At 41.1% G+C, this 27833-nt stretch overlaps 1 protein-coding gene across 1 annotated transcript in view; it reads right to left on the bottom strand.

The window, feature by feature from the left end:
• Positions 1 to 2101: 2101 nt before the first annotated feature.
• Positions 2102 to 27833, bottom strand: part of nars1 (asparaginyl-tRNA synthetase 1) — a 48012-nt gene continuing 22280 nt past the window's right edge. The window contains exons 6-15 of the mRNA XM_059989681.1: positions 23136 to 23214; positions 22425 to 22495; positions 20746 to 20832; positions 18628 to 18849; positions 14336 to 14535; positions 11185 to 11320; positions 10897 to 11010; positions 7639 to 7770; positions 4371 to 4502; positions 2102 to 2505 (exon numbers count right to left, since the gene is read on the bottom strand). Of these exons, the coding sequence (XP_059845664.1) occupies positions 2374 to 2505; positions 4371 to 4502; positions 7639 to 7770; positions 10897 to 11010; positions 11185 to 11320; positions 14336 to 14535; positions 18628 to 18849; positions 20746 to 20832; positions 22425 to 22495; positions 23136 to 23214 (1305 nt within the window). The 3' untranslated portion in view covers positions 2102 to 2373. The remainder of the gene's footprint in view (positions 2506 to 4370; positions 4503 to 7638; positions 7771 to 10896; positions 11011 to 11184; positions 11321 to 14335; positions 14536 to 18627; positions 18850 to 20745; positions 20833 to 22424; positions 22496 to 23135; positions 23215 to 27833) is intronic.

The following is a 27833-nucleotide window of genomic DNA, read 5'->3' as shown; positions in this document are numbered from 1 at the left end:
TTGTACATCCTCCCCATGACAGTGTGTGCTTCCTCCCACATTCCAAAGACGTACTGGTAGGTAGGTTAATTGGTCATTGTAAATTGTCCCATGATTAGGCTAGGATTAAATTGATGATCGCTAGGCAATGCAGCTTGAAGGGCCTATTCTGCGTTCTATCTCAATAAACAAACAAATGAATAAATAAGACCTTGACCTCAATATCTACTGCAATTGTACCCTGGATTTCCTCACTTATAGACCCCAGCTGGTTTGGATCTGCAATAACATCTCCTCCACAATTTTCATCAGCACAGGCTATGTGTTAAGCCCCCCGGCTCTACTTGCGTTACACTTATGACCATGTGGCTAAGCACAGCTCATGCCATATTCAAGTTGGCTGATAACACCAGTTTTAGGCTGAATCAAAGGTAGTGATGAATCAACATATAGGAGGGAGATTGAAAATCTGGCTGAGTAGTGTCATAACAATCACCTCCTATTCAATGTCAGCAAGATTAAGGAACTGATTGGTTTCCTTCTCCTGAAGTCTACAAAGAGCCAGTCCTCAAAGGGGTGAGAGGGCTAGCAACTTTAAATTCCTAGATGTTATAATTTCAGAGGACCTGTCCTGAGCTCAGCACGCAAGTGCAATTATGATGAAAGCATGGCTGCACCTCTACTTCCTTAGTTTACAGAGATTCAGCATGACATCTTAAACTTTGACAGATTTCTATAGATGTGTAGTGAAGAGTTGACTACAGCCAGGAATGGAAACACCAATGTCCTTGTACAGAAAGTCCTAGTGGATACAGTCCAGACCATCACTGGTAAAGCCCTCCCAACCATTGAGCACATGAAACGCTGTTGCAGGAAAACAGGATCCATCATCAAGGACCTCCACCACCCAGGTGGGGTTCTTGCTGCTGCCATCAGGGAGAAGGTACAGGTACCTTAAGACTCACACCACCAGTTAATACCCCTCAACCATCGAGCACTTGAACTGCAAGGGATAACTTCACTTGCCCCATCATTGAAATGTTCCCACAACCTATGGACTCACTTTCAATGACACTTCATCACAGGTTCTCGATAACTATTATTATTTATTCTTTTTGTATTTGCACACTTCATTAACTTCTGCACTAGTTGAACAGTCTTTTATTGATTCATTTATGGTTATTCTATAGAGTATGCCCACACGAATATCAAATTGCAAGAGGTGACGCATGAACTTAGTATGTCTTTGGACTGAGATGCAGCTGGAGCACCCAGGGCAAAACAATGCATTACATGGGGAAGATGCATGGAGACTCCTTTCAAAAGATGCCAAGTTTGAATGCTGACGCACTCTGTTTTAACAGCATCGCCATAACCACTGCACTACTGTGGCTCCCCGCTTCTTTAACTTGTGGTTGAATTATACTAATGGAATGGAGGGAAGATGGAAAATTTCATAATGTTATAGACAAATCCATGTTATAGCTTTTATACATTCAGTGGCCACTTTATTAGGTACACCTGTACAGCTACTCGTTAATGCAAATAACTAATCAGCAAACCATGTGGCAGCGATTCAATGCATAAAAGCATGTAGACATAGTCAAGGTTCAGTTGTTGTTCAGACCAAATATCAGAATGAGAAATGAGATCCAGGTGACTTTGACAGTGGAATGATTGTTGGTGCCTGATACGCAGGTTTGAGTATCTCAAAAACTGCTGATCTCCTGGGATTTTCACGCACAGAACGGTGCGAAAAACAAAATGAAAAAAATCTAGTGAGCAGCAGCTCTGTGGGCAAAAAGAATGGCTTGTTAATGAGAAAGGTCCGAGGAGAATGGCCAGACTTGTTTAAGCTGACAGGAAGCTATTAGTAACTCAGTTATCAGATAACTTATAACAACAGTGCCGCACAGAAGAGCATCTCTAACCTTGATGTGGATGGGCTACAGCAGCAGAAAATCAGAAATGTACACTCAGTAGTCACTTTATTTGATAAGGGGGTACCTAATAAAATGGCTACTGAGTGTTATGTTACATGGCATCAGCTTTCAGTAATTAACTGCAAAACATTGCAATGACTGCATTCAAACAGGATAATTCACAAAAATTAAATCCAAAGTAGAATATTCTTCAGGTAATTTATTGTTGGGATGAAATATAAACAAATCTGATCTGAAAATTACAATTACATAGCAGCAAGGAGGCTCCACGATGCTAGATCCCCAATAGTTTAAGGAATCTTTGAAGTACTGACAGCCAGAATGAAGCATGTAGCTGACAAAATCATTACAGAAAATAGATTTCTAAGATCTGAGGATTTCCAAATGCTTGATTTCATGCAAGAGATAAAGGAAATGAAATTTATTTTCCAGTGTTCCAAGCCAGCAGATGTTACGGTTTGCAACGTTGAACGAAGCGTGGGTACAAACATACATCCCGTATATGGTGTCTGTTCAGAAGCCACGTTAAGAACCTTTCCAGCCCCAATCCATATCCACCATGAGGACAGGTGCCATATTTACGCTAGAAGGAAAAAAAATGCCAAAAATGAATACAATGAAATGCAAAAAAAAATATTTTGGCAAGGAGCTACTTGCATCTGGAAAAACACTCTTAAGAGATTGTCAGCATGGCTTTGTGCTGGGCAGGCCACACTTAGTTTCTTGAGGAGGTGAAGATAACTGATGAATGTAGAGCAGTGACATATACATAGGTTATATGTATACATAGATTTTAGTGAAGCTTTTGATAAATCCCTCATGATTGGCTGATCTAGAAGATTATGGTACAAAGGATCTACAGACTGGATTGAATATTGACTTGGCTATAGAGAGGGTAGTGGTAAAAGGGTGTTATTCTGATTGGATGATGGCGACTGGTAGTGTTCTGCAAGGTTTAGTACCTTGACCTTTTGTTTGTGATATTTATTTTGGTGGAGCTGTAGACAGCAAAGGTGGTTACCGAAGAATTCAGCACAATCATTAACAGTTGGAAATGTAAGCAGAGAAATGACAGACGGAGTTTATTCCAGGTAAGTGGGAGGTGTACTTCATGAGGTCAAACGTAAGGAGGAAACTATGAAGTAAGTGGCAGAACCTTTAGGAGCACTGAAGTACAGAGAGACCTTGGAGTGCAAGTCCATAAGTCCCTGAAGTGGCAACGCACATAGATGGAGTTGGAAAGAAGGCGTACAGCATTCTTATATTTCTGCCCAGGGTGGAAATGTCATATGCTACAGGGTGTAGATTTAACTTGAGATTAAAAAACCATTTGTGACCCAGTACCTTTTTTCTTTAAAATAATGTTTGGTTACAGTAAGACAGATGGAAGTACAGATGAAAGCAATGTTTCAGAGGCACTTAGCACATGACTAGGCAGAGAATGGAGGGATATAGACCATATACGGACAGCTGGGATTAGATTTGATATAAATTCAGGTCAGTGAAGACACCACTGGCTCAAGAGCTTGTTTCTGTGCTCTACTGTTCTATGTGTTTTATGTGAATCAAAAATAAAATAACAATTCCTTTCTCAATATTACTTCTGGATAAGAAATGCACTTCAGAATGCAATGCTAATTCATTCTGGCCAGGTAGTTCTCAAGTTTTATGCTGGTTCTTTGTCACGCAATACAAGGTACTGGGTAGTTACACCGGGACTAACCGCAGGGACTCCCAAAATAGCTTAAAATGGGCAACAAAATTAAAATAATTTTAAAATGGCTATCCTATAAGTCATCCCGTTTGAAAGAGGGATCACATTTGATAATTAGTCTAAATAAGATTATAAAACATAGGAGCAGAGTATGTCCATTTGGTCTACCGAGTCTGCTCCACTATTCCATCATGAATGGTTTATTATCCCTCTCAAACTCGTTCTCCTGTCATCTCTCTGTAATCTTTGATGCCCTGGCTGATAATCAAGAACCTATCAACCTCTACTTTAAACATACTCAATGACTTGGCCTCAACCATCCCTGGCAATCAATTCCACAGATTCATCACCCTCTGGCTAAAGAAATTCCCCCTCACCTCTGTTCTAAAGGGACCTCCTTCTATTCTGAGGCTGTGCCTTGTGGTCCTAGAGTCCTCCACTATAGGAAACATTCTCACCACATTCACTATCTAAACACTTCAATATTCAATGTTTGAATGAGATTCCCCTCATTCTTCTAAACTCCAGTGTGTACAGCCCAGAGCCACCAAACGTCACTCATATGATAAGGCTTTCATTTCTGGAATCATTCTTGCAAACATCTTTGGGCCAAATAAGGGGCCCAAAACTACTCAAAAAAAAACTTCAAGTGTGGTATATCCGATGCCTTATAAAACTTCAGCATTCACATGGTTGTTTTTATATTTTAGTCTTTTCAAGGTGGTCCAACTTACTTGGTCAGTGTACCAATAGTACGGAGTAGGGTCAATGCCTTCACGTTGGTAGCCATCCAAGAGCTCCTTGCTGTCCCAGATACGCATTGACCCTCCTACAATCTCACCAACATTCGGCATCAGCACATCGACCTCACCAATACAAAGGAAAGATACTTATTAATAACTTTTTAATATGACAAGATCTCCAGTATTTGCATTTTATATCAAGAATTTATTGTAACCCCATTACATATTTTTCATTACAAAATCAGTTATTTCAGACAGGTACGAGAGACTAGAAATGCTGAAATCTGGAACATAGAACAATCACCAGAGCCCAGCATCTGTGGAGGTTAAAAGGACAATTGTTAGTGTAGTAAACAGGATCAGTAAATTTGCAGATACATTAAGTCTGGGGGCAGAGTGGACAGCAAGGAAGACCAAAGCTTGCAGCTGGATCTGAATCAGCTGGAAAAATGGCATATGGGATTTAATGCAGACAAGTGAGAGACATTGCACTCTAGAAGAACAAACCAGAGTATGACTTGTACAGAGATTGGGAGGGCACTAAGGAGAGATCTGGGAATACATACACAATTCCCTATTTCGCCATTTTTAAGTAGATAGGTTGTAAAGAGAGCTTTTGGCACATTTAGAAATCAAAGTGTTCAGTACGGGAGATGGGATGTTATGTTGACGTTGTACAAGACATTGGTGAGGCCCAACTAGGAATATTGTGTACAGTTCTGCACACATACCTGCAGGAAAGCTATCAATAAGACTGAAAGAATGCAGAGAAAATTTACAAGGATGTTGCCAGGACTTGAGGACCTGAGATTATAGGGAAAGGTTGAATAGGTTAGACTTTATTCCCTGGAGTTTAGGAGAATGAGGGGAGTTTTGATAGAGGTATACAGAATTATGAGGGGTATAGATAGGTAAATGCAAGCAAGATTTTCCCACTGAAGTTGAATGAGACTAGAACTAGAGGTGAAAAGTGAAATGTTTAAAGGGAACAAGAGGTGGTTCTTCACTCAGAGGATGGTGAGAGTGTGGAACGAACTGCCAGTGGAACCACCGGATGCAGGGACGATTACAAAGTTGAAGAGAAATTCAGATAGGTACATGGATGGGAGAGTTATGGAGGACTATGGCCCAGCTGCAGATTAATGGGACTAGGCAGATTAATAGTTTGGTACAGATTAAATGGGCTGAAAGGCCTGTTTCTGGTACTGTAGTGTTCCATGTTTCTACGATTCTATGATGTTTGACTAGCTCGGTTCTTCCATCTGTTTATTTTTGGCTTTTACTTTCACAAATATTTTCTCTCCCCCACCCCCCCCCCCCCCAACAAAGACAGAGAACTGTCTCACTTACACGAGCATCCAAAAACACACATGACCAGTAAATAATGCTGATTATAAACAACAACAACTCTTAATCCTCTCCCATAGAAGCTGCCTGGCCTGCTGAATTCCTCCAGCATTTTGAGAGAGCGAGAGCGTGTGTGCGTGTTGAGCTAATTTCCAGCATCTGAACAATCTCTTGTGTAAAGGACAAGTTATTTTGAATAGAAAAACCCGGAGCTTAGTAGGAATAACAACTAATTAGCCAATTTACAAATTACCAATTTGTTAATGCCAAGGTAAATGGTGACCCCTATATATCAAATTGAAACTAACTGACAAAGTAGATAGGGTCCACTTTAAGAGCAGGAATGTGATGCTGAGGCTTTATAAGGCACTGGTGAGGCCTTACCTTGAGTATTGTGTACAGTTTTGGCTCCTTATCTTAGAAGAGATGTGCTGGCAATGGAGAGGGTCCACTGGAGGTTACAAGAATGATTCCAGGAATGAAAGGGTTATCATATGAGGAATGTTTGATGGCTCTGGGTCTGTACTCGCTGAAATTGAGGAGGATGGGGGGGGTGGGGGAGAACTCATTAAAAACTTTTGTATGTTGAAAGGACTAGACAGAGTAGATGTGGAAGGGATGCGTCCCTGTGGTGGGAGAGTCTAGGACTAGAGGGCATACCTGAGGATAGAGGGGTGTGCATTCAAAACAGATGCAGAGAAATTTCTTTCGCCAGAGGGTGGTGAATTTGTTGCCACGTGCAGCCGAGGCCAGGTCACTGGATTTATTTAATGCAGAGATTGACAGGCTCTTGATTGGACATGGCATCAAAAGTTATGGGGAGATGGTTGGGAAATGGGGTGGAGGAGCAGGAAAAAAAGGATCAGCCATAATTAAATGGCAGAGCAGACGTCATGGGCCAAATGGCCTAATTCTACTCTTATATCTTATGGTCTTGTAGAGAACCATTTCTCTGTATCAGTAGAGGTCTCCGTCTGAAATGTCAACTCTGTTCCTTTTCACAGATGCTGCCTGACCAGCTGAGTTTCTCCAGCACATTATGTGTCTATCAATACACTGTCCTATACTCTCTTATTCTGTCTCTTGGTCCCTGAAGATTGTTATACCCAGGGGGAAGGTAATGGGGATAAGCTCCCACTACCTATTAAATGTTCCCAACGGTGCACGCTTCAAATAGCCTTTGACAACCAAGTCCAGCTCCTGGCCTTCACGTGTAGCTTAGCTGCTAAGCCCGGTGAAACCGTTTCTACTGACATAAGAAGTGGGCAAAAGTGGGTTACTGGCACCTTAAAACCAGTCACTTTGGGTAGATGGAACTCGTCAGCCATGGTTGGAAAGGAAAGCTCTGATCTGAAACCTCCGCTGTCTTGCAGTTATACCCATTCATGGGGAAGGCTTCAGGAGTAAATCCTGAGGGAAAAATCTGGAGCTGGAGTCTCCAAGTCAGTTCTACATTGAGTTCAACACTGACAACTTCTGCGACGCTGCTAGTGCCAAACTGCATCAGTCTCTTGCCGTTCTTTTGGCTTCATCAGATGCATGGAGAGGGGGAGCCTGCTACATGGGCAACAACTTGCTCTTCACATTGTACTGCCCTGACATGCATACCTAGACAGCTAGGATGCAAGATCCATGCCAACCCTGACTGACGGAGACCTCAATCACTGTCTCGTGTACACATTCTTTTGTACCTCACAATTTCTGACTGAACTATTATTCATAAATGAGCCGAAGTCTGTAATACCTACTAATAATGCTTCAGGATGAGTCCTCCTCAAAACCCAAGTCCATGAAATACAATTGAATTATTTTATCATGATGAAGGCTCTATAAATTTGACATTTGAACATAGTAATTTTTGGATGTTCTCTATGGCTGCTTTATGATTTTGCAATTTTCTAAATGCTCTTACAGATTCAGTGAGTCGGCGATCCTCTGCACAGCGCTGCATGTAGAAGGATTTGATTTCAGCAGGAAAACGACATAGGAGTATTGGCTCATTGATCCTATCAGTCATCACTCTCTCTGGAGCCTCAGGGATATCCTGTGACAAAAAGAAAAAAAAGATTAGCGTTCAATTCACCCTCTGTATAAAATATTTCCAGTAAAGCAACATTAACTGAGATAAACAACATCTGACAATGGGAGTTAAAATGCTATCTTCCACAGAACATGCTGGTGCAATTCTTAGAGAGCATCCTCACATCAGCCATTACTGTCTGGTTTGGTGCAGCGTCCTCTCACAATACACAAAAACTACAGTGACTGTTGGGACAGCATAAAAGATCATTGGCTGCAGTTCACCATCACTCCAGGACATGCACGTGTCCAGGACAACAAAGCTGGCAGGAAAAATGATTGCCGATACAATCCACCTAGCAACCCACCTTTTCCAAAAGCCTACTGGAATGCGCTATAAGGCAATTATTTCTATCATTTTAAAAGTTTCTTCACCCAGGCAGTTAATCTGACCAATTATTCTAGTTGCCCCCTTACCCCTCTATCTAGTCAGGGCACTGCACAATAAACACTAAACCACATTTATAATGCTGTTTACATTGCAAATACATGCTGGTATATGTATTTATGCACATTTTACTTTTATATAATTCTTTTATAAATTTTGAATGTTGTTTTCCTGCTGCATGTCTGCTGACCAAAACACCACAGCAAATTGCTAATACCTGCAAATGTAAATGGCAAATAAAGATGATCCTTGACTCTTAATTGAATGTAATTTAGAAGACTTAACTGGGGTCTTAGAATAAACTACATTTGTATGTTTATCTTTGAACCACTTAACCAATCAACAAATTATACAAAAGTTAAATGTGGCCTCATCAAAGAGCTTACATGCATGATTTAAAATTCTTTCTTCAGGTGAAGGGGCACTATTATGATAGTTTCCTTTGAGGCTTAAATAGCCAATCATACAAATTGAAATTAAATCAAAATGAACGTGACAGTTCCCAATCTCTGAAGGATTTCAGTGAACTGGCTGAGTTTTAACAATTAAATTTATGGCCAGTTTCTTGCGGCAATACACAAATTTACCTGATTTGTTTAATTCAATTTCACAGTAGATCTTAAACTCAGAGCTATGCACACAAATAGAGGGTATAGTTTTCCTAATCTGGATGCGCACTTACAGCCCAAACGCCTGCTGCCGTTTATGGAAGCAATGAAGATCTCCATCTCTGTCTGTCCATAACCATCTTATCTGTTGCGCCCCAGGTGTAGTTCAAGATCCTCATTTCTGCCACTATAGTATGGTGGCAAATTGTCTTATATCATCACACCCAGATGTAGAAGGATTTTTTATTGCTGGTTCTGTAACAGCTTTGTTTCAAGATGATGGTGATGCCCTTCAGACAGTTCACAAAACTATTTCTTTTTCCAAACATGTTTCAGCTACCATTGGAACCTGCGACTTACATGTTGATGGCGTATTTATGGCCCATTGAGTCATCTGGCACTTTGCTGTCTCTGAAGGAGTTTGTGAAGTTTTGAACTGAATGTGCAGTTTGAAGGCCTAGAAGCCTGGATTCTAAGAGCAAACCCATGATCGACTCCAGTTAAACCATCAAGATGGAAATCGAGGACAAGAATGGAAAGTCAGCAGGGGTTCAGTGTTGCCTGTTCTCTCTCTCTCTCACCACTATTGAAGGAAGGTGCCTGTGTTTTGGCCAGTCTCTGCCTCTCCACCTTTCTATTCTGCCAGAGGATGAGCAAGGTTTAATCATTGCAGTTTGTGAATTAGGTTCCCTGGTTCATGTTATGTGTTTCTGGTTATTCCATTGCTATTTTGTGTGATTTTGATTGGGACAGACTGGCCCTGTGGCCTATCTAAAGTTTCTTAAATGCCCATAAATTATCTTCCTCTACTACCACCCTTGGTAGTGCACTCCATGCACTCAACACACTGTGTAAAGAACATATCTCCAACATCCCCCTTGTACTCTCCTCCAATCACCTTAAAATTATCCCCCCTTGTATTAGCCATTTCTTCCCTGGGGAAAAGGTACCGCTCCATGTATGCCTCTTATCATCTCAAACACTTCTGTCAAGTCAACACTTAACCTTCTTTGCTCCAAAGAAGGATGCTCTAGCTCGCTCAAACTATCTTCACTAAAGCTTCCACATCCTTCCTATAATGTGGCGACCACAACTGAACACAGTATTCCAAATGTGGTCAAACCAGAGCTTTAGAGAGCTGACACATTACCTTGTAACTCTTGAACACAATAACCCGACTAATGAAGGCCAACAGATCTTAACAACCCTATCAACTTGCATGGAGAATCTGTGGGAACTATGCATGCGGATCTCAAGATCCCTCTGTTCCTCCACACTAAGAATCCAGCTATTAACACAAGATTCTGCCTTCAAATTCGACCTTCACATTTTGACCTGCAGTGAACTTCACCTGCCACTTCTCAGCCAATTTGCACTCTGTCAATGTCCCTGTTGCTAGCTATGACAACCCTCCAGACTATCCACAATTCCACCAACCATCTTGTCATCTGTCAACTTAGAATCCACCTTTCCACATCCTACTCCAAATAATTTATAAAAGCAACAAAGAGCAGGTGTCCCAGAACTGATTCCTGAGGGATACCACTGGTCAACGACCTCCAGGAAGGTTACATTCCACCTACAATCACTCTCTGCTTTCTACGAACAAGCCAATTCTGTATCCCACGCCTCTTGACTTTCTTAATGAGCCAACCACAGGGAATCTCAAACAACTTACTAAAGTCTATACAGATCATATCCACTAGTCTACCATCACTATGCTTTGTCACATCCTCGAAGAATTCAATTAAGCTTGTGAGGCATGGCCTGTTTCTCAAAGCCATGTGACTATATGCTAAACACCAAATTAGCAAATGAAATGTTTACTTATTCCAAGAGTGTAAAGCAATGTATTGAGTTTACAATCCTAAGTATTTTGTAACTTTATTGAATGGTTCAGGGTTATCACACAAATCTTTTACACTGTGTTCTGAAGAAACATGAATAAGGAACATATAATTTTAAGAGCATTTTCAGAAATTTTTGAATAAGAATCCCACATGCTCAGCAGTGCTTCTTGCAGTTAGTATTTAATCAATTTCACCTTTAGAAGCACTTCCCCCTTCTCTACATTTTGATTAGATTAAAAACATACCTCTCCAAATTCATAGAAAGTTCCATCTTCTTTCTTAATGTTGTGTTCTTTCAGCCATGTGATGGCATCGGTGTAGTTCATTCTTTTGAAAGGGCGCTTAGGAGGCTTGAAATCCTGATTTTAAAATGTCACAATTTTTAAAATGAAAATTATGTGATTTAGGTAACTTATCAAAAAATGATTCAGACAAATAAAGAGTCAGTATGCACTAATTTTGGAAAGGTTACTTTGGAACTGTTACTATAAAAACTCTCTGAACACAAAACATAACATATCTGGTTCACTTACTGGATGTAGTTCAAGCATAATCTCCCCATAAGGTGACTTGAGGATGCGGTCAACCACATCACAAACAAGGAATTCCAAACGGTCAAGAAGCTCATCAAAAGTAATGAACGGACACTCTGCCTCAATATGAGTATATCTGAACATTTTAAAAGAAAAAGTACCACTATCAAAAAGTTTTCCCAACATTGGAAATATTTGTAAATCAAGAGAGAATACTAGAAATACTCAGCAAGGCAGACAGTATTTGTGCAAAGTAGAACATTTAATACTGTGATTTCTGTTCAATGCACGATTCTTGGTGCCACGTTTAACCAGTTAAAACACAAGTTCAAGGGCATCATCTCAGGTTCAGCTATACACATCTCCATGAAAGACCAGATCTCCAATGGTAGTGCTATACCTTCAATTAATTGTGCTTAATATATAGTCTGGACTACATTAAAAATCTTTTTCATTCTGTTCTGAAGGAAACCATATATAGAGACAAGCCTGCTGGAATATAACTATTTTGTTAGATGACATTTTTGTTTCAAAATATTAGACTGCAGAGTTCAAAGTTTATTTGGGCAAAGATTTTAAAAATGGTCTACAATAAGTCCTGTAAGACACAATCCACGATTCTCCCTGAAGCGTAGGACAATGAGAGATTTGATAGAAGTCTACAAAATTATGAGCAATATAGATAGGATAAATGCAAGCAGACTTTTTCCACTGAGGCTGGGTGAGATGAGAGCTAGAGATCATGGGTTAAGGGTGAAATGTTTAAGAGGAACATGAGAGGGAATTTTTTCAGTCAGAGGGTGGTGAGAGTGAGGAATAAGCTGCCAGTGGAAGTGGTGGATACAGGTTCAACTTCAACGCTTAAGTGAAGTTTGGATAAGTGCATGGATGGGGGGGGGGGCATGGAGGGCTATAGTCCAGGTGCAGGTCAATGGGACGAGGCAAAATAATATTTTAGCATAGACTAGATGGGCTGAAGGACCTACTTCTGTGCTGTGGTGATCTAGCACTCTATTTGATGGAACACTTCCCTAGACTAATGAATTTTCAATTCACTTTAAATACTATGGTACTATAAACAACATAAAAACTGGTCGAGTTGTGAATATTGAGGAAGATTGTCAAAGAATACATCAGGATACAGACCAGCTAGAAACGTGGGTGGAAAAATGGCAGGAGCTGGGTGGACAATTCAGACAGCAATGAGGTTTTGCACATTGAAAGATCAAATACAAAAGGAAAGTATACAGTAAATGGCAGGACCTCCCCCAGAGTACTGATGTATAGAGAGATATTGGGGTGGAACTCTAACTCACTTAAGTGACAGTATGACACAGGATAATAAAGAAGGCAGACAGCATACTTGCCTTCATCAAAGGGGACTGAATAAAAAAAGTCCGACGTTGTGTTGCAGCTATATAAAACTTTGGTTAGGCCACATTTACAGAATTGTGTACATTGCCAGAGGTTCAGAGCAGCACAATATTTTACCCAGGATGGAAATGTGAAATACTAGATGTCACAGCTTTAAGGTAAAAGAGAAAAAGTTTAAAGGAGATTTATGAGGTGATTTTTTTTTAAAAAACAGTGAGCTGTAGGTGACTGAAATGCACTGCTAGGGGAAGTGATGGAAGCAGACACGGTAACAACTTTAAAAAAGTACTTGAGCAAGGAATTCAGGGATACAGTCAAGATATATACAGGTATGTTATCAAGATCAGCACAGACATAAGGGCCATCAGTTCAGTTTCTGTGCTGTACTAGTCCAGTCCACATACAGAAATGAGCAAGAACTTCTTTAGCCAGAGGGTGGTGAATCTGTGGAATTCTTTGCCACAAAAAGCTGCAGAGGCCAAGTCAATGTGTATATTTAACGTGGAGGTTGATAGGTTCTTGATTAGTAAGATCATCAAAGGTGAGGAAGCAATGTGATTGCAGCAGGACTTGGATAAGTTGAAAGAAAGGGCAAAAAAGTGGCAGATGGAACACAGTGCTGCGAAATGTATGATAATGCATTTTGGTAAAAGGAAGAATAGTGCGGATTATCATCTAAATGGGGAGAAGGTTCAAATAGGTGCAGAGGGACTTAGAAATCCTCTTGCAAGACTCCTAGAAGGTTAATTTACAGGTTGAGCCTGTGGTGAAGAAGGCAAATACAGTATTGGCATTTATTTTGGGGGAACAGAATATAAAAGCTAGGAGATAATGCTGAGGGTTTGTAAGACACGAGTCAGGCTGCACGGAGTATCATCAGCAGTTTTGGGCCTCATATCTCAGAAAGGATATATTGTCATTGGACAGAGTCCAGAGGACAAGGATGATTCAAGGAATGAAGGGGTTAAAATATGAGGAGTGTTTGGCTGCTTTGGGCCTAGTCACTGGAATTTAGAATATAGGGAGGATCTCATTCAAAGGACTAGATAGGGTGGATGTTGAGAAGATGTTTTCTATAACAAGAGAAAATCTTCAGATGCTGGAAATCCAAGCAACACACACAAAATGCTGGCGGAGCTCAGCAGGTCAGGTGGCATCTATGGAAGAAAGCACAGTTGAGGTTTCCAACCAAAATGTCCACTATACTTTTTTCCATAGATGCTACCTGGCCTGCAGAGTTCCTCCAGCATTTTAGGATGTTTCCTAAGGCAAGGGTATCTGGCCTCAAACTTGAGGGATGACTTTTTAGAGCGGAGGTAAGGAGGATTTTTTTTAAGCCAGAGAGTGGTGAATCTGTGGAATGCTCTGCCACAGACAGCAGTGGGTATATTTAAAGTGGAAGTTGATATTTTTCTGATAGGTCAGGGCATCAGCGATGATGGAATTGCAGAGCAGACTTGATGGACAGAATGGCCTAATTCTGCTCCTATGCCTTATGGTCTATGTTTTTTTTAAAAAAAAGAATGGTCTAATCACAAATTCAGTGTCATTTTCAGGAAATTCTATGTAGCAAAATAAGTTTCAAGTTAAAACAAAACTGACCAGTATGGACAGCAAAAATCTACATACTTTTTTGTCAGTTGAAGATGAGGCACAAACAAGCAATTAGAAATTCCAAATCTTAATGATTTTATCATTCAATTCTCAATTAGGTTTATATCCCAGCCTCAGCTTGTTCCCGATTATATCAGAATGTATAAGAAAAGGAAACACTAACTCTGCCAGGTGCCTGCGAGTTCGTGACTGCTCAGCACGATAGGACTGAGCGATGCAGAAGACGTCCCCAAGGGAAGGGATGCAGGTCTCCAGGTACAGTTGTGAAGACTGCGTCAAGAAGGCCTCTTCACCAAAATAGTTCAGTTTGAATAAAGTGGAGCCTCCCTCGACCTGTGTTTGGACCAATGTGGGTGGAGTGAGCTGAAAGAAAAATATTATTAGTATTCAGGGGAGGGAAAGAAGTCAACCTCACCCTCCCGACCCCTACATAACAGTTCACTGCATTTCATAAACACAAGAGATTCTGCACCCGCTGGAAATCCAGAGCAACACACAACATGCTGGTGAACCCAGCAGATCCTGCTGAGTTCCACAGCATTTTGTGTGAAATCACTGCATGTGCTCACTTCCAGATTCAAGTTACAGGCTTTGATCACAAATCCAGAAAGTGTTCAAAAGCAAAAGGTCACACAAGATCTCTGTATTATTTTAGATGAACACAGTATTCCAGATGTCTATCTCTCAGTTCCCATCAGCTGGCGAGCATGGCAAAGGTTTTAAAGACAGGTACAGGGACGGATGATGAGATGCAAATCTGTGCCCCACAGTTAATCGCCTAACCAAGAGGAGAATTACCTATGTGAGGACCTGAACCCGTTGCAATTTGCTATGGTTCTTCAGCTGATTATTTACCTTTGCTCCAAGGACACTTTTTGCCTGCTCATTAAGATTCCTGCAGAGACAGCAAGGAGGAGCCAGTTTGATGGACAGCCGGTGTGCAGCATGTGGAGATAAAAAGCAGGTCCACTAAGACACAGGCAGACACACCACGAGACACTGAACGAGCTTTGTGCACCCACACGAAGGTGGGGGTTTGGAGGATCGATTCAGGGAAATCTTTCAGTGGCTCACAGTGTGTGAAGGTGCGACCGATGGGGAACTGTTTGTGTGTCCACCCTCACCTGGGTGACAGATCCACCACTGAAGAATGGTCGAATGAGGTATGGTCATAGTTGGTAACCATAACACAACAGGAAGACAAAACAGGAAGATCGATGGCAACTGCATCACCTCTCTCTCTCCAATGATACTCAAAGAACTACTCCCTCGACTTGAACTGAACTGAACTCTGCATCATATCGTAAGACTGTATCCATTTACCCCTAGCTCTGAAAGAGCCTGGTTTTGATTCCCGTTTCCACTCTTCTGTATTGCTAACCTGTTTCATGTATTTGCATCTTATAGTACTGTATTGCTTAGTTTACTAATAAACACTATTAGTTTACAGTAATACCAGACTCCAACAGGTGTTCCATTTCTGCTGGTTCAGTAACCCGGTCATAGGGTACGTGACAGTCCCCTCCTACATTTACACACGTAGTCCAGCGGTCGTGGAGCATACGGATCTTGGACCTCCAGAAAGTGTCCACAGGTGGGTGATTGATAAGTTCGTGGCCTAAGGTAGAAGGAGATGAGTTATACAGCTCTTGTTACATGCACACACAGCTTAACTATGCAGAAAGTTTGAAGTTAATAACATCTTCTACCTTAGGCCACAAGCTTATCAATCTCCCGATGCATTATTAACTGAGTTATTAACTTCAAACGTTCCGCATAATCACTCAAAGAGTTGAACTGCATGTGCATGGAACGAGAGCTGTATAACATCTCTTTTTACCTTAGACCATGAACTTATCAATCACCCCTGCTGTGGACACTTTCTGGAGGTCCAAGATCCGTATGCTCCACGACCGCTGGACTAAGTGTGTAAATGTACGAGGGGACTATGTTGAAAAATAAATGTGCTAGGTTTTCTAAAATTGACTCCTTCTACCCCAGGCCATGAACTTATCAATCACCCTTCATAGCTACACCAGACTGCTGTTTGTTGATTACAACTCAGCATTCAACACAATCATACCCTCAGTGCTAATCAAAAAGCTGCAAAAGTGGGCCTCTGTACCTCCCTCTGAAAATGGATCCTTAAAGAGATCACAGCCTGGGTGGATTTGAAACAACTCCTTGCTGACAATCAAGTTCAAGGCCGATCGCCATTCAACCGTACATGAACACAGCCAAATAAAACAGCCTTCTTCTGGGGCCAAGGTGCAAAACACAGTACCAACAGTCACACATGGCATCATAACACATATGATAGCAGCAAACATACAATCACACACAAAAAAAGATAGCCCAAGTCCCCAAGTTCATGAATGTGGCGGCAGGAGCAAGACACTGCTGCACTTCAAGGATGTGTGCCCAGCTCACTGCTCTACTCTCTCTATACACATGATAGACACAGCTCAAATGCGTATCTATACATTTGCTGATGATACAACAATTTTTTGCGCAATTTCAGATGGTGACGAGGTGATGTACAGGACTGAGGTAGATCAGCTGGTTGACCGAAGTCTCAGCAACAACCTTGCACTCAGTGTCAGTAAGACCACGGAATTGATAGTGGACTTCAGGAGGGGAAGTTGAAGGAGCACACACCAGTCTTTAGTGAGGGATTAGCAGTGGAAAAAGTTAGCAGTTTCAAGTTGCTGGCATCAATACCTCTGAAGATCCTGGGCGCAACACATTGATGCAGTCACAAAGAAAGCACGACAGCGGTTACATTTCATCAGACGTTTGAGCGGATTTGGTATGACACCAAAAGCTCTTACAAATTTCTACAAGTGTAATATTAAAGCGTCCTAACTGCTTGCATTTCTGTCTGGTACGGAAGGATAACTGCAGGGGATTGGAAAAATCTGCAGGAAGTTGCAAATTCAGCAAGCTCCAACATGGACACTAGCCTCCCCAGCATCTTCAAGCGGAATGCCTCAGAAAAGCCTCCATCATTAAGGACCCCCATCACCCAGCATATGCTCTCTGCTCATTGCTACCATCACGGAGGATGTACAAGAGCCTGAAGACACACATTCAAACTTCCAGGAAAAACTTCTACCCCTTCGCCACCAGATTTCTGAATGGACAATGAACCCATCTAGACTACCTGTTAATACTTTATTTTACACTCTTTTTGCACTACTTATTTCATTTAATTTTTTCAAAATGTATTTTGCATTGTAATTTATAGCTTTTTATTATTCTGTATTGCAAAATACAGCAGCTGCAAAGCAACAAATTTCACAACATGTCAACGATGTTATCAGAGCTGCATGGCATTTCTTACATACGAGGTTTGCAGCTTCACCTGAGTTTATGGCTGAAGTAAGAACAGCATCTCCTTCAACTGCATGATGAAAAGTGGCCAAAATATCCAAAAGGTAGTCAATAAGCACCTTTCAAAATAAATCTACTTTCTCCAAGTATATCAGAGATTTCTTAGTTTTACGCATTACACACAATGAATTTCAATGACTGCATTAAAATTTTCGCTTTTCCAATTACATTACCGTAGCAAATAAGACATTCTAAACAACCACTATTTTTAGAACAAGCCTCATAAAGTATGATGTCCAGCTTTCAATAATCATATTGATTTCCTCACGGTAAAAAGTCAAGGAGGCTCTCAACAACTTCAAACTGTAATGAATGGAATGACTTAACACCTTCTACTATTGCCGCAACCACCTTGCACTCAATACCAGCAAGGCAAAGGAATTGATGGCAGACTGCAGGAAGTAGGGAGAACACACACCAGTCTTCATTGAGGTCAGCAGTGGAAAAGGTGGGCACCTTCAAGTTCTAGGCATCAACATCTCAGATGATCTAACCTGTGCCCAACACATTGATGCAGTCATGGAGAGGGTGCACCAGCAGCCCAGTTTCATTAGGAGTTTAAGGAGATTTGGTATGTCACCAAAGACTCTTGAATATATTTACAGATAGACAGCATTCTGACTGATTATATGACAGCCTGGTAGCTCCAATGCACAGGGCAGGAAGAGGCTACACAAGGTCGTGGATTCAGCAAGATCCATCATGGGCACCAGCCTTCCCACCTTTGAGGATGTCTTTAAAAGGTACTGCGTCAAGGAGGCAGCATCTATCCTTAAGGACCAGCATCATCCCAATCATCCCTTTTTAGTGTTACTACCATCGGGGAGGAGAAGCAGGAGCCTGAAGACCCAGACTCAACATTTTAAGAGCAAGTTCTTCCTCTCTGCCATCAGATTTCTGAACAGTCTATGAACCCCCGAACACTACCTCATTATTCGTCTTTTGCACTATGTATTTATATTGTAACATCGGTCAGTGATATTAAACCTGATTCTGTCCTGATGAATTAGCAGTTATTACATCCTTACAGTCACTACAGCACTGCAGAAAGAGGAAACAAACCTCAAAGTAGCCATTGTGGAAGAAGTGGTCCCTGAAGCACTGCACCAGAGCAGAGCGCACTTTGAATATCTTGGACATGTTCTCGCCACGCAGCATCATGTGACGGTTGTTGAGCTGGACGTCCACATCAGATTCTTCATTAAGCAGGTTATCTGCACCTCCAGCCGGGGCTAAACCTATCAGCTCCCAGTAATCACAAATCAGCTCATGCCCTCCTGGAGCCTGGAAAAAACCAGCAAAGAGGCAGGCATCAGGTGCAATAAGAGTGAAGAAGACTGATTGATTTTGGTTTATTACTGTCACACCCACCAAGAGCTTTTCTTGCTTAGGGCCTGTACTTACTGGAGATTAGAAGAATGGGGTGGGGGGGGGGGGGGCGTAGAATCTCATTTAAATCTTTCAAATATTGAGAGGCCTGGATAGAGTGGACAAGGAGAGAATGCTTCCTATAACAGAGGGTATAGCTTCAGAGTAAAATTATATCCATTTAGAGCAGAGATGAGGATGAATTTCTTTAGCCAGAGGGTGGTTAATCTATGCCTATGGAGCCCAAGTCACTGGGTATATATAAAGGCCAAGGTTGATGGGTTCTTGAATAATAAGACCATCCAAGATTACAAGAAGGCAGGAGAATGGGGTCAATGGGCTGAATGGCCTAATTCTGCTCCTATGGCTTATGGTCTTGATACTGTTTATACAGATCAAATCATTACAGATTGCATTGAGCTAGAATAAAATAAAAAAAATGTAGAAGAACATGTAAAGCTATCAAAAAAAGTGCAATGCAGGTAAGTAGCAAAGTTCAAGATCAAAACAAGGGAGATTGAGAGGCCAGAAGTAACTTTCTCTAAAACCTTCCTGTTAGTATAACAGCTTTCAAACTAAATCCAATTATCTATTGTTGGGAAAAGGGAAGAGAAAATAAAAGTGAGAGTTCAGTATCAATCATATGTATACAATGACACTCCAGCTTTCTTAAGGGATACAGGGTTTTTTTTTATATAGGATATGATGGATAAGCAGGAGTAGGGTACTAGGATGGCCAAAGGAAGGAAGGATGAAGTGTAGATTAGGATATATCTGTGTGAATGGGTGAAGGGATTTAGAATGTAGGTCTATCGTCTGATCCACATTCCGCAGCAGAAGATAGCGGTAATGCACCATTAAGCTGGGTGCCAACCGCCGTAAAACAAAGAAGGAAGGAAGACACTCCAGCGCTGCTATAAAGTCAGGAGACAGTGCCTCTTAATAGGACTGATTTGAATCCCACAAAGTCTTGTGTATCAGGTAAAATATGAGTAAGTATACCTCCAGCAGACTACTATCTGCTTCCCTCCAACTTCAAGTAAAACCACATTCTTCTGTGTTTAAAGTAATGAAAGGCATAGATAAAGTTGATGCCAGCACAATAGTATCATTTATGAATCACTTGAATGGGTGGGCTGAGAGGGATATGGACCAAATGTAGGAAATTGGGACTGATTGGACTGAATTGTCCTGTATTGTTCTATGACTCACTTATTAATCCAAAACTGTCTCAAACTCTTAACAAACTCAACTTTGTTTTTAAAACTCCTTCCTAACCTTCTTTTTCTCTTGAAATTCCCTTCTCTGTTTCACCTTAATCCACTCCTGAAGATCAATCTTACCAATCAAAGGTTTGCCAATCAGCCCTAATACCCCTTAATATAGCCCAGTTTTCAACTCTGTCTAAATGACTAACCAGTGGACAGTTTGGGTTGGTTTATCATATTATAGGTGATGCATAAATAGAATTGTTTCATCCAATATCAACAACACTAACCAATGATTTGCCATTTTGTTACGTTCACTTGAAATAAGATCGGTTTCTGATTAACGAGCTATTAAAAGGATGTTGAATTTAAAACAATTCATTTAAGCCTCTCAGTTAACAAAAACAAAACTGTCATAACATATACAGAGGCAATAAAACTGATTCTGATTTTTCTGTCTCTTCTTGTGGGTTTTCCTAAACCCTTTGCATTTCCTGCTCTTCATGGACGTATGGATTAACAATGTTAACTTTTGTTTGGTCTTTCTTTCAGTTTTATAATGTCTCTTAAAGCTTAAAGCAAACAAAAAAACCATTGAATTTACCACTTTGCCTTCTGGCACAATTTGCAAGGTTCCATAAACTGCAATGGAGCTCTCAGTTGATAGCAGCAGCCCATTATAGCACTGGCACTGAAGGAAAATGAAACACAGTAAGATTACACACAATGGATTGAAAGTAGTGTTTATTTACTCACATTGAATTTTCAAATTTTCATAGAAACATAGAAATAGGTGCAGGAGTAGGCTATTTGGCCTTTCGAGCCTGCACCGTCATTCAGTATGATCATGGCTGATCATCCAGCTCAAAACCCTGTACCTGCTTTCTCTCCATACCCCTGATCCCTTTAGCCACAAGAGCCATATCTAACTTCCTCTTAAATATAGCCAACGAACCGGCCTCAACTGTTTCCTGTGGCAGAGAATTCCACAGATTCACCACTCTCTGTGTGAAGAAGTTTTTCCTCATCTCAGTCCTAAAAGGCTTCCCCTTTATCCTTAAACTGTGACCCCTCGTTCTGGACATCCCCAACATCGGAAACAATCTTCCTGCATCTAGCCTGTCCAATCCCTTTAGAAATTTATACGTTTCAATAAGATCCCCCCTCAATCTTCTAAATTCCAGTGAGCATAAGCCTAGTCAATCCAGTCTTTCTTCATATAAAAGTCCTGTCATCCCAGGAATCAATCTGGTGAACCTTCTCTGTACTCCCTCTATGGCAAGAATGTCTTTCCTCAGATTAGGGGACCAAAACTGCACACAATACTCTAGGTGCAATCTCACCAAGGCCTTGTACAACTGCAGTAGAACCTCCCTGCTCCTGTACTCAAATCCTTTTGCTATGAATGCCAACATACCATTTGCCTTTTTCACCGCCTGCTGTACCTGCACGCCCACCTTCAATGACTGGTGTACAATGACACCCAGGTCTCGTTGCACCTCCCCTTTCCCTAATCGGCCACCGTTCAGATAATAATCTGTTTTTCTGTTCTTGCAACCAAAGTGGATAACCTCCCATTTATCCACATTAAATTGCATCTGCCATGAATTTGCCTACTCACCTAACCTTTCCAAGTCACCCTACATCCTCTTAGCATCCTCCTCACAGCTAACACCGCCACCCAGCTTCGTGTCATCCACAAACTTGGAGATGCTGCATTTAATTCCCTAGTAAAAATCATTAATGTATATTGTAAACAACTGGGGTCCCAGCACTGAGCCTTGCGGTACCCCACTAGTCACTGCCTGCCATTCTGAAAAGGTCCCGCTTACTCCCACTCTTTGCTTCCTGTCTGCCAACCAATTCTCTATTCACATCAATACCATACCCCCAATACCATGTGCTTTAAGTTTGCACACTAATCTCCAGTGCGGGACCTGGTCAAAAGCCTTTTGAAAATCTAAATATACCACATCCACTCGTTCTCCCCTATCCACTCTATTAGTTACATCTTCAAAAAATTCTATAAGATTCGTCAGACATGATTTTCCTTTCACAAATCCATGCTGACTTTGTCCGATGATTTCACCTCTTTCCAAGTGTGCTGTTATCACATCTTTGATAACCGACTCTAATTTTCCCCACCACCGATTCATTGTAAATTTGAAAATTATTCTAATACGAATTGAGCAAAATGAGCACAATAGATATCTTGAATTAAAGATTAATGGTTGAACATTTAATGAAATGCTTTAGAATGTTTCTAAAAAAAAAAGTGATTACCAGTTCATCATTGAAGACACATTGCAGAAATCCTGTGCCATCACGCAGAACAACAAACATCAAGTTCTTCCCTGTTAAGATAAGTATTTTTAAATGATAAAATTACTTTAATAAATGCTGACATGCAGTTCCTCCTTATTTTGTAACGGAAATGCTGTTAACAGTGAAGAGAATCCAGAGAAAGCTAAGAGGATAATCCCAAGAATGAAAGGATAAATGTTTGGTGGTTCTGGGTCACTACCTGCTGAAGTTTAGAAAAATTGGGGTGTGGTGACTCATTAAAATCTATTCATGTTCCCACAACCAATGATCTCACTTTAAGGACTCTTTATCTTGTTATTTCATGCTCTTGTTATTTATTGCTGTTTATTTATATTTGCATTTGCAACCTGTTATATTCTATGCTCTACTTGCTCTTTCATTGATCTTGTTTACAGTTACTATTCTATAGATATGCAGGAAAAAGAATCTCAGGGTTGTATGTGGTGATGTGTATGTACGCTGATAATAAATGTTACTTTGTAAATTGCAACAAGTCGGCAGTTTAAAACCAAAGTGGAAAAGAATTGGAAGCACATTTGAGTAGTTAATTAAATCAGATGACCTTGACCTGAAATTCCTGTTTGTCAGGGGAGTACAAACTGCATTTGGTTCTCAAGGTTTCTTCCCTATGATTCAATTATAAGATGTTTCAAAAGACAGAAAACCCACCTTGTCTACGTAACCTGTGGACCCAACCAAAGAGCTTCACTCGCTTTCCTCTATACGATTCTGTGGCTCTGATTTTTACCTGTGTGGAAAAAAAATCCAAGTCAGTGAAGAAAATGCACTCATTATTGACCTGAGAAATGCAAACTTAATAAGCACTGCAAATAAACAAGACATTATCTTGGTTGGTCTTGAGCCTCATGAATTGTGCTCATGCAGGCAAGGTGGACCTTTTTTCAACCATGAAGTGGCCAGGTATTATTGGAGTATAAAAGTTGCATTGTTTGCTGTGTAACCAAAACTATGTAGTCAGCTTTGAGCTTGCTATTTTGCTATGCATGTATCCAATTTAGTAGGAGAATTAAATCTTAAGAATGTAGAAGATAATGGTGTGTTAATGAGAGGTAGCTAAGAGATGTAGATTAGAACATGATCAAGTCAATGGGTAGAAACAATAGTGGCGGACGTACTTGTGATACGCAACTGTAGACCGATTGCTATAAAAAATGCTATGTACAAGGATCAGTGGGTAATCGGCAACTAGCTAAATGACTGTCTCAGCTTTGATTTGCAAATTAAAGTTTAATACTTCTTGAAGAATCTTCTGCGTCTCCTGGTCGTTTGTGGAGCACGAGAAACCACGACAAAATTGGCAACCGTGGCAGGACCGGAAAGAGACCCGCGGAAAGGAAACGGCAGATTGGGGACGCTTCCCAGTCCTCTAGGGACCCCCACAAGGCTAGCAGAATTAAGGGAGCACCCAAACAAAAGGTAAGCACTTTTTGTGACAATTTGGACTAAGAATTCTGTTGGTTTTGGGGAGGTCTTGGAGTCTCAGAAGTGTGGAACCACTGCCGAAGGGTCTCTCCGGTCCAAAGAATCTGGCAGAATTGGGGGTTAACAGGAGGTTCAGAGGATTGATCAAGGACACTGCAGTGAGGGTAAGTACAAATAAGCTAATAAGAAGTTAAGTGAAGAAAAATTCCACATGGTGTTGGTAAGTCCCTGTGGATACTGCTTTGTATAAAATGAAGGCCTGAACGGGCAGGGAAAGGGAAAATAGAGAAAATTCTCGTGGATACCGCCTTAAGAGATAAGGGTCTGAACAGACGAGGTGCATAGAGAAAATCCCTGTGGATACCGCTTCGTATGAAATGAAGGTCTGAACGGGCAGGGAAAGGGAAAATAGAGAAAATCCCTGTGGATACTGCTTTGTATGAAACAAAGGTCTGAATGGGCAGGGAAAGGAAAAGTAGAGAAAATCCCTGTGGATACCGCTTCGTATGAAATGAAGGTCTGAACGGGCAGGGAAAGGGAAAATAGAGAAAATCCCTGTGGATACTGCTTTGTATGAAACGAAGGTCTGAATGGGCAGGGAAAGGAAAACAGAGAAAATCCTCGTGGATAACCGCCTTAAGAAATAAGGGTCTGAATAGACGAGGTGCAAAGAGAAAGTTCTGTGGATACCGCTCTGAATAGAGGTCTGTACGGGCAGAACAGAATAGGAAACAAGGACAGTCCAATATATAGTTTAAAGCGCTGGTAGATAGATGATAGACTAGGCATATAATTAGAGTAAATAATATTATCCAGTAAACGAACTGTGAATCTCTGAAATACCTTAAAAAGAGAGAACAACATGACAGGTAAACGAACGGCAGTAGAGATTCAGAGCAAAAAAATCCCGGTAAATAAATATGAGATCACAAAAACTTCAGAAAAATGGGAAAAGAGAACCAAAAACCTGGTCACAAAATGGTCAAGAGAAGGAATGTTTGATGTAAGCTTGTGCGAAGAAATGGAGGCACTAATTAAAAATTACAAACCAAAAGATAAATCTAAGAAAAGAGGGCAAAAAAGAGAACAAGAAATGGAAGTGCTAAAACTCTTCAGAACGGAGGGAGAAAGGCTGAGGAGGACAGGTAGAATATTGATTACAAGCGAGGAAGACACTAAGGTGCTGGAGAAACAGCCTGTTAGAGAGAGACAGAGGAAGGTACAATGAGAAGCTGGCTTCAGTTCCGTACCCGGATGTGAAAGAAACAGTAAAGACCCTCCCTATAATGAGGAAGGAACCCCTAAGCAGTGCCCCCTGCTGACGGGAACAGTAAACATGCTGGGAGAAGTACAAATTTGGGATAATGAGGAAGATAAAAGACAAATGAGAAGGAAAAAGCGGCGATATGGAAGGAGATACAGGCAGAAAGGATAAAGGTGGAACAGGCAAAGAGAGAAATGAAAGAAGGGATTGAATGGATGAAGTACTTGAGAGAGGAAAAGGAGTATGAGGAGTATCGGTTATACATAGAAATAAACAGACTAGAAAAGAAAGTGATGTATTAACTAATTGAAGAATTCTATCCCAATTCTCACTAGAAATACTAAGACTAAGCTCTCTTTCCCAATCCTTTTTAGTCTTATAAAGAGGCTCTGAACGTATCTTCATAATTATATTATAAAGTTTTGAAATAAGCCCTTTTTGAAAAGGGTCTAATTCAAATAAACTCTACAAAATATCTGAAGGCACAAAATTTGGAAACGTACAGAGTACAGAACTTAAAAAATGTCTAATCTGTAAATATCTAAAAAAATGAAATCTAGGCAAGTTATATTTGTTGGATAATTGCTCAAAAGACATGAAACAATGGAATAGAATTGGGATAGAATTCTTCAATTAGTTAATACATCATCGTTATGTGCCAAACATTCATTAATACAATTTAAGGTCATATATAGGGCCCATATGTCCAAGGATAAATTAGCTCATTTTTACTCTCATATTAGTCCTATTTGTGATAGATGTCATTCTGAAATTGCATCTTTAACTCATTTATATTGTAACTATTATGTATGATTTTTTCATATGTAATGGAATTTATACGTTGGTAATTTCTTTATCAATATATCATTTGTATTCTATCCATATTATTAATATTAATAAAAAGATTTAGAAAGAAAGAAAAAAGAAAGTGGCTCATCAGGGCAGGAAGAGATGAGGCATTCAAGAGGAAGTGGGGAAAAAAGATAGGAGATGAGAGTCTTGGAGAAACACAAGAGAGAAGGGAATCAAGCACGAGTAAGGATCATGAGGAGTCCCTGCCACAGGTGTACAGACACGGACAGGAAGAAAGAGAAGGTGACTCATTGGAGGACCAAGAGTTAAGTGGAGAGAAAGAGGATGTGAGAATTTGTCGGGAAGAGGTAGGAGGCAGAAACCTAAAAGAGCAGAAGGAGGCGGTAGGGAAGCGACTTGCGGAAGTAGAGAGAGAGCTAGATAAGTTACTGAGAGGGGATTGCCACAGGAGATGTGAAAAATACTCCAGGGGCCAACCAAGTATTGAATCAGGAGAGAAAGGAAGGACTCCACAGGGAGACCGAGGGAAGAAGAGGACCCCGGAGAAATTTGTGTGGGAGGCAGTAAAGACATACCCTGAGACAGATGGGGAGTCAGGCGAGGAGGAGAGCCAGGGCAGGTGGGAAGAAGGAGGAAGAATGATGCCGTTGTTAGTTAAAGGATCAGGGCAAGTGCAGTATATCCCTTGAGGATCCCAGGACCTAGAAGGGCTGAAAAACACTCTGCCCAATCTACATGAAGGAGCAGGGAAATGGATTAGAGCCTTTGAAGAAGAAACGGCGGGACGATTATTGGCTATGGGAGATTTGAAGGCACTATTGATAAGGTTGATGGGAACCTCCAAATTTAACGAACTAATGGAAATGGCTGGCATAGTAAACTCGAACGACCCGAGAACTGATGGAGACGGGTTTGACAAGAGTGAGGCAGAGGGGATGGCAGGCCCTCAGGAAGCTTTATCCACCCAACGTGGACCCCAAAGCCTTAAAGGGGGATCCACTGGGAGACACTGAAAACCCAGCAGCCTACGTAGAAAACCAGTTGAAAAGATGGAGACTGAAGACTGAGCAAGAGGTGGAAAATAGCTTATTTATCACCACACTGTTCCGACACAGCATTTTGGATGCAATGTCTCCGCAAGTAAAACCCAAACTGGAAGACGTCAATCCAACGGCTGACGTCAATGACCCCACAAGAATTTAGAGACCATGTAGTCCATGCAGTTGAGAAATACCGGAAAGGCAAACGAAGGTTGGCTGAGCAGCAGGAAGAGGTGCAAAGAAAGTTAATACGAATTCAGCTTGAAGAACTCAAAAAGAAGGAAAAAGAGAAAAGCAAAAAGATGCTGCCAGCAACCACCGGTCCGAGTACAGCCATCGAACTGTATGAAGCACCGCTATATGGAGGAACCGATCATACTGTAAGACAAGGGCCGGAAAACCCCATGCCAATAATCAGCGTCTTTGGAGGAGCATTCCCACAAATATAGTGGAGTATCAGGAACAGACTAAATTCAAACAGCCCAGACAGGACTGGAAGTCCCAAGGAAGGGGACAGAGGAGCTATGGGCAGAGGGAACCAGAGAGGAAACAGGGGGAAAGGGAGGTAGAGAGATTGTGCTGGGGATGTAATCAGCCAGGTCACATGAGAAGAGATAGTCCGTTTACACCATGGCCTGTCACACACCAGCAGGAACCGATAAGAAGGGAACTAAAGTTTAGCCGCGGACCTGTGAACCCCTATGCGAGGTATTAGGTGTGCCCTGAGAACTCAAGTGGGAAGGGACATTACCCAACGATAACAAGGGAGGCAGACGAGGAACCCATTGTTCAGGTCATGTTAGAAGG

This window comes from Hypanus sabinus, chromosome 14 (assembly GCF_030144855.1).
Source record: "Hypanus sabinus isolate sHypSab1 chromosome 14, sHypSab1.hap1, whole genome shotgun sequence".
NCBI lineage: Eukaryota > Metazoa > Chordata > Chondrichthyes > Myliobatiformes > Dasyatidae > Hypanus > Hypanus sabinus.
This window is presented reverse-complemented; position numbering and strand designations above follow the sequence as displayed.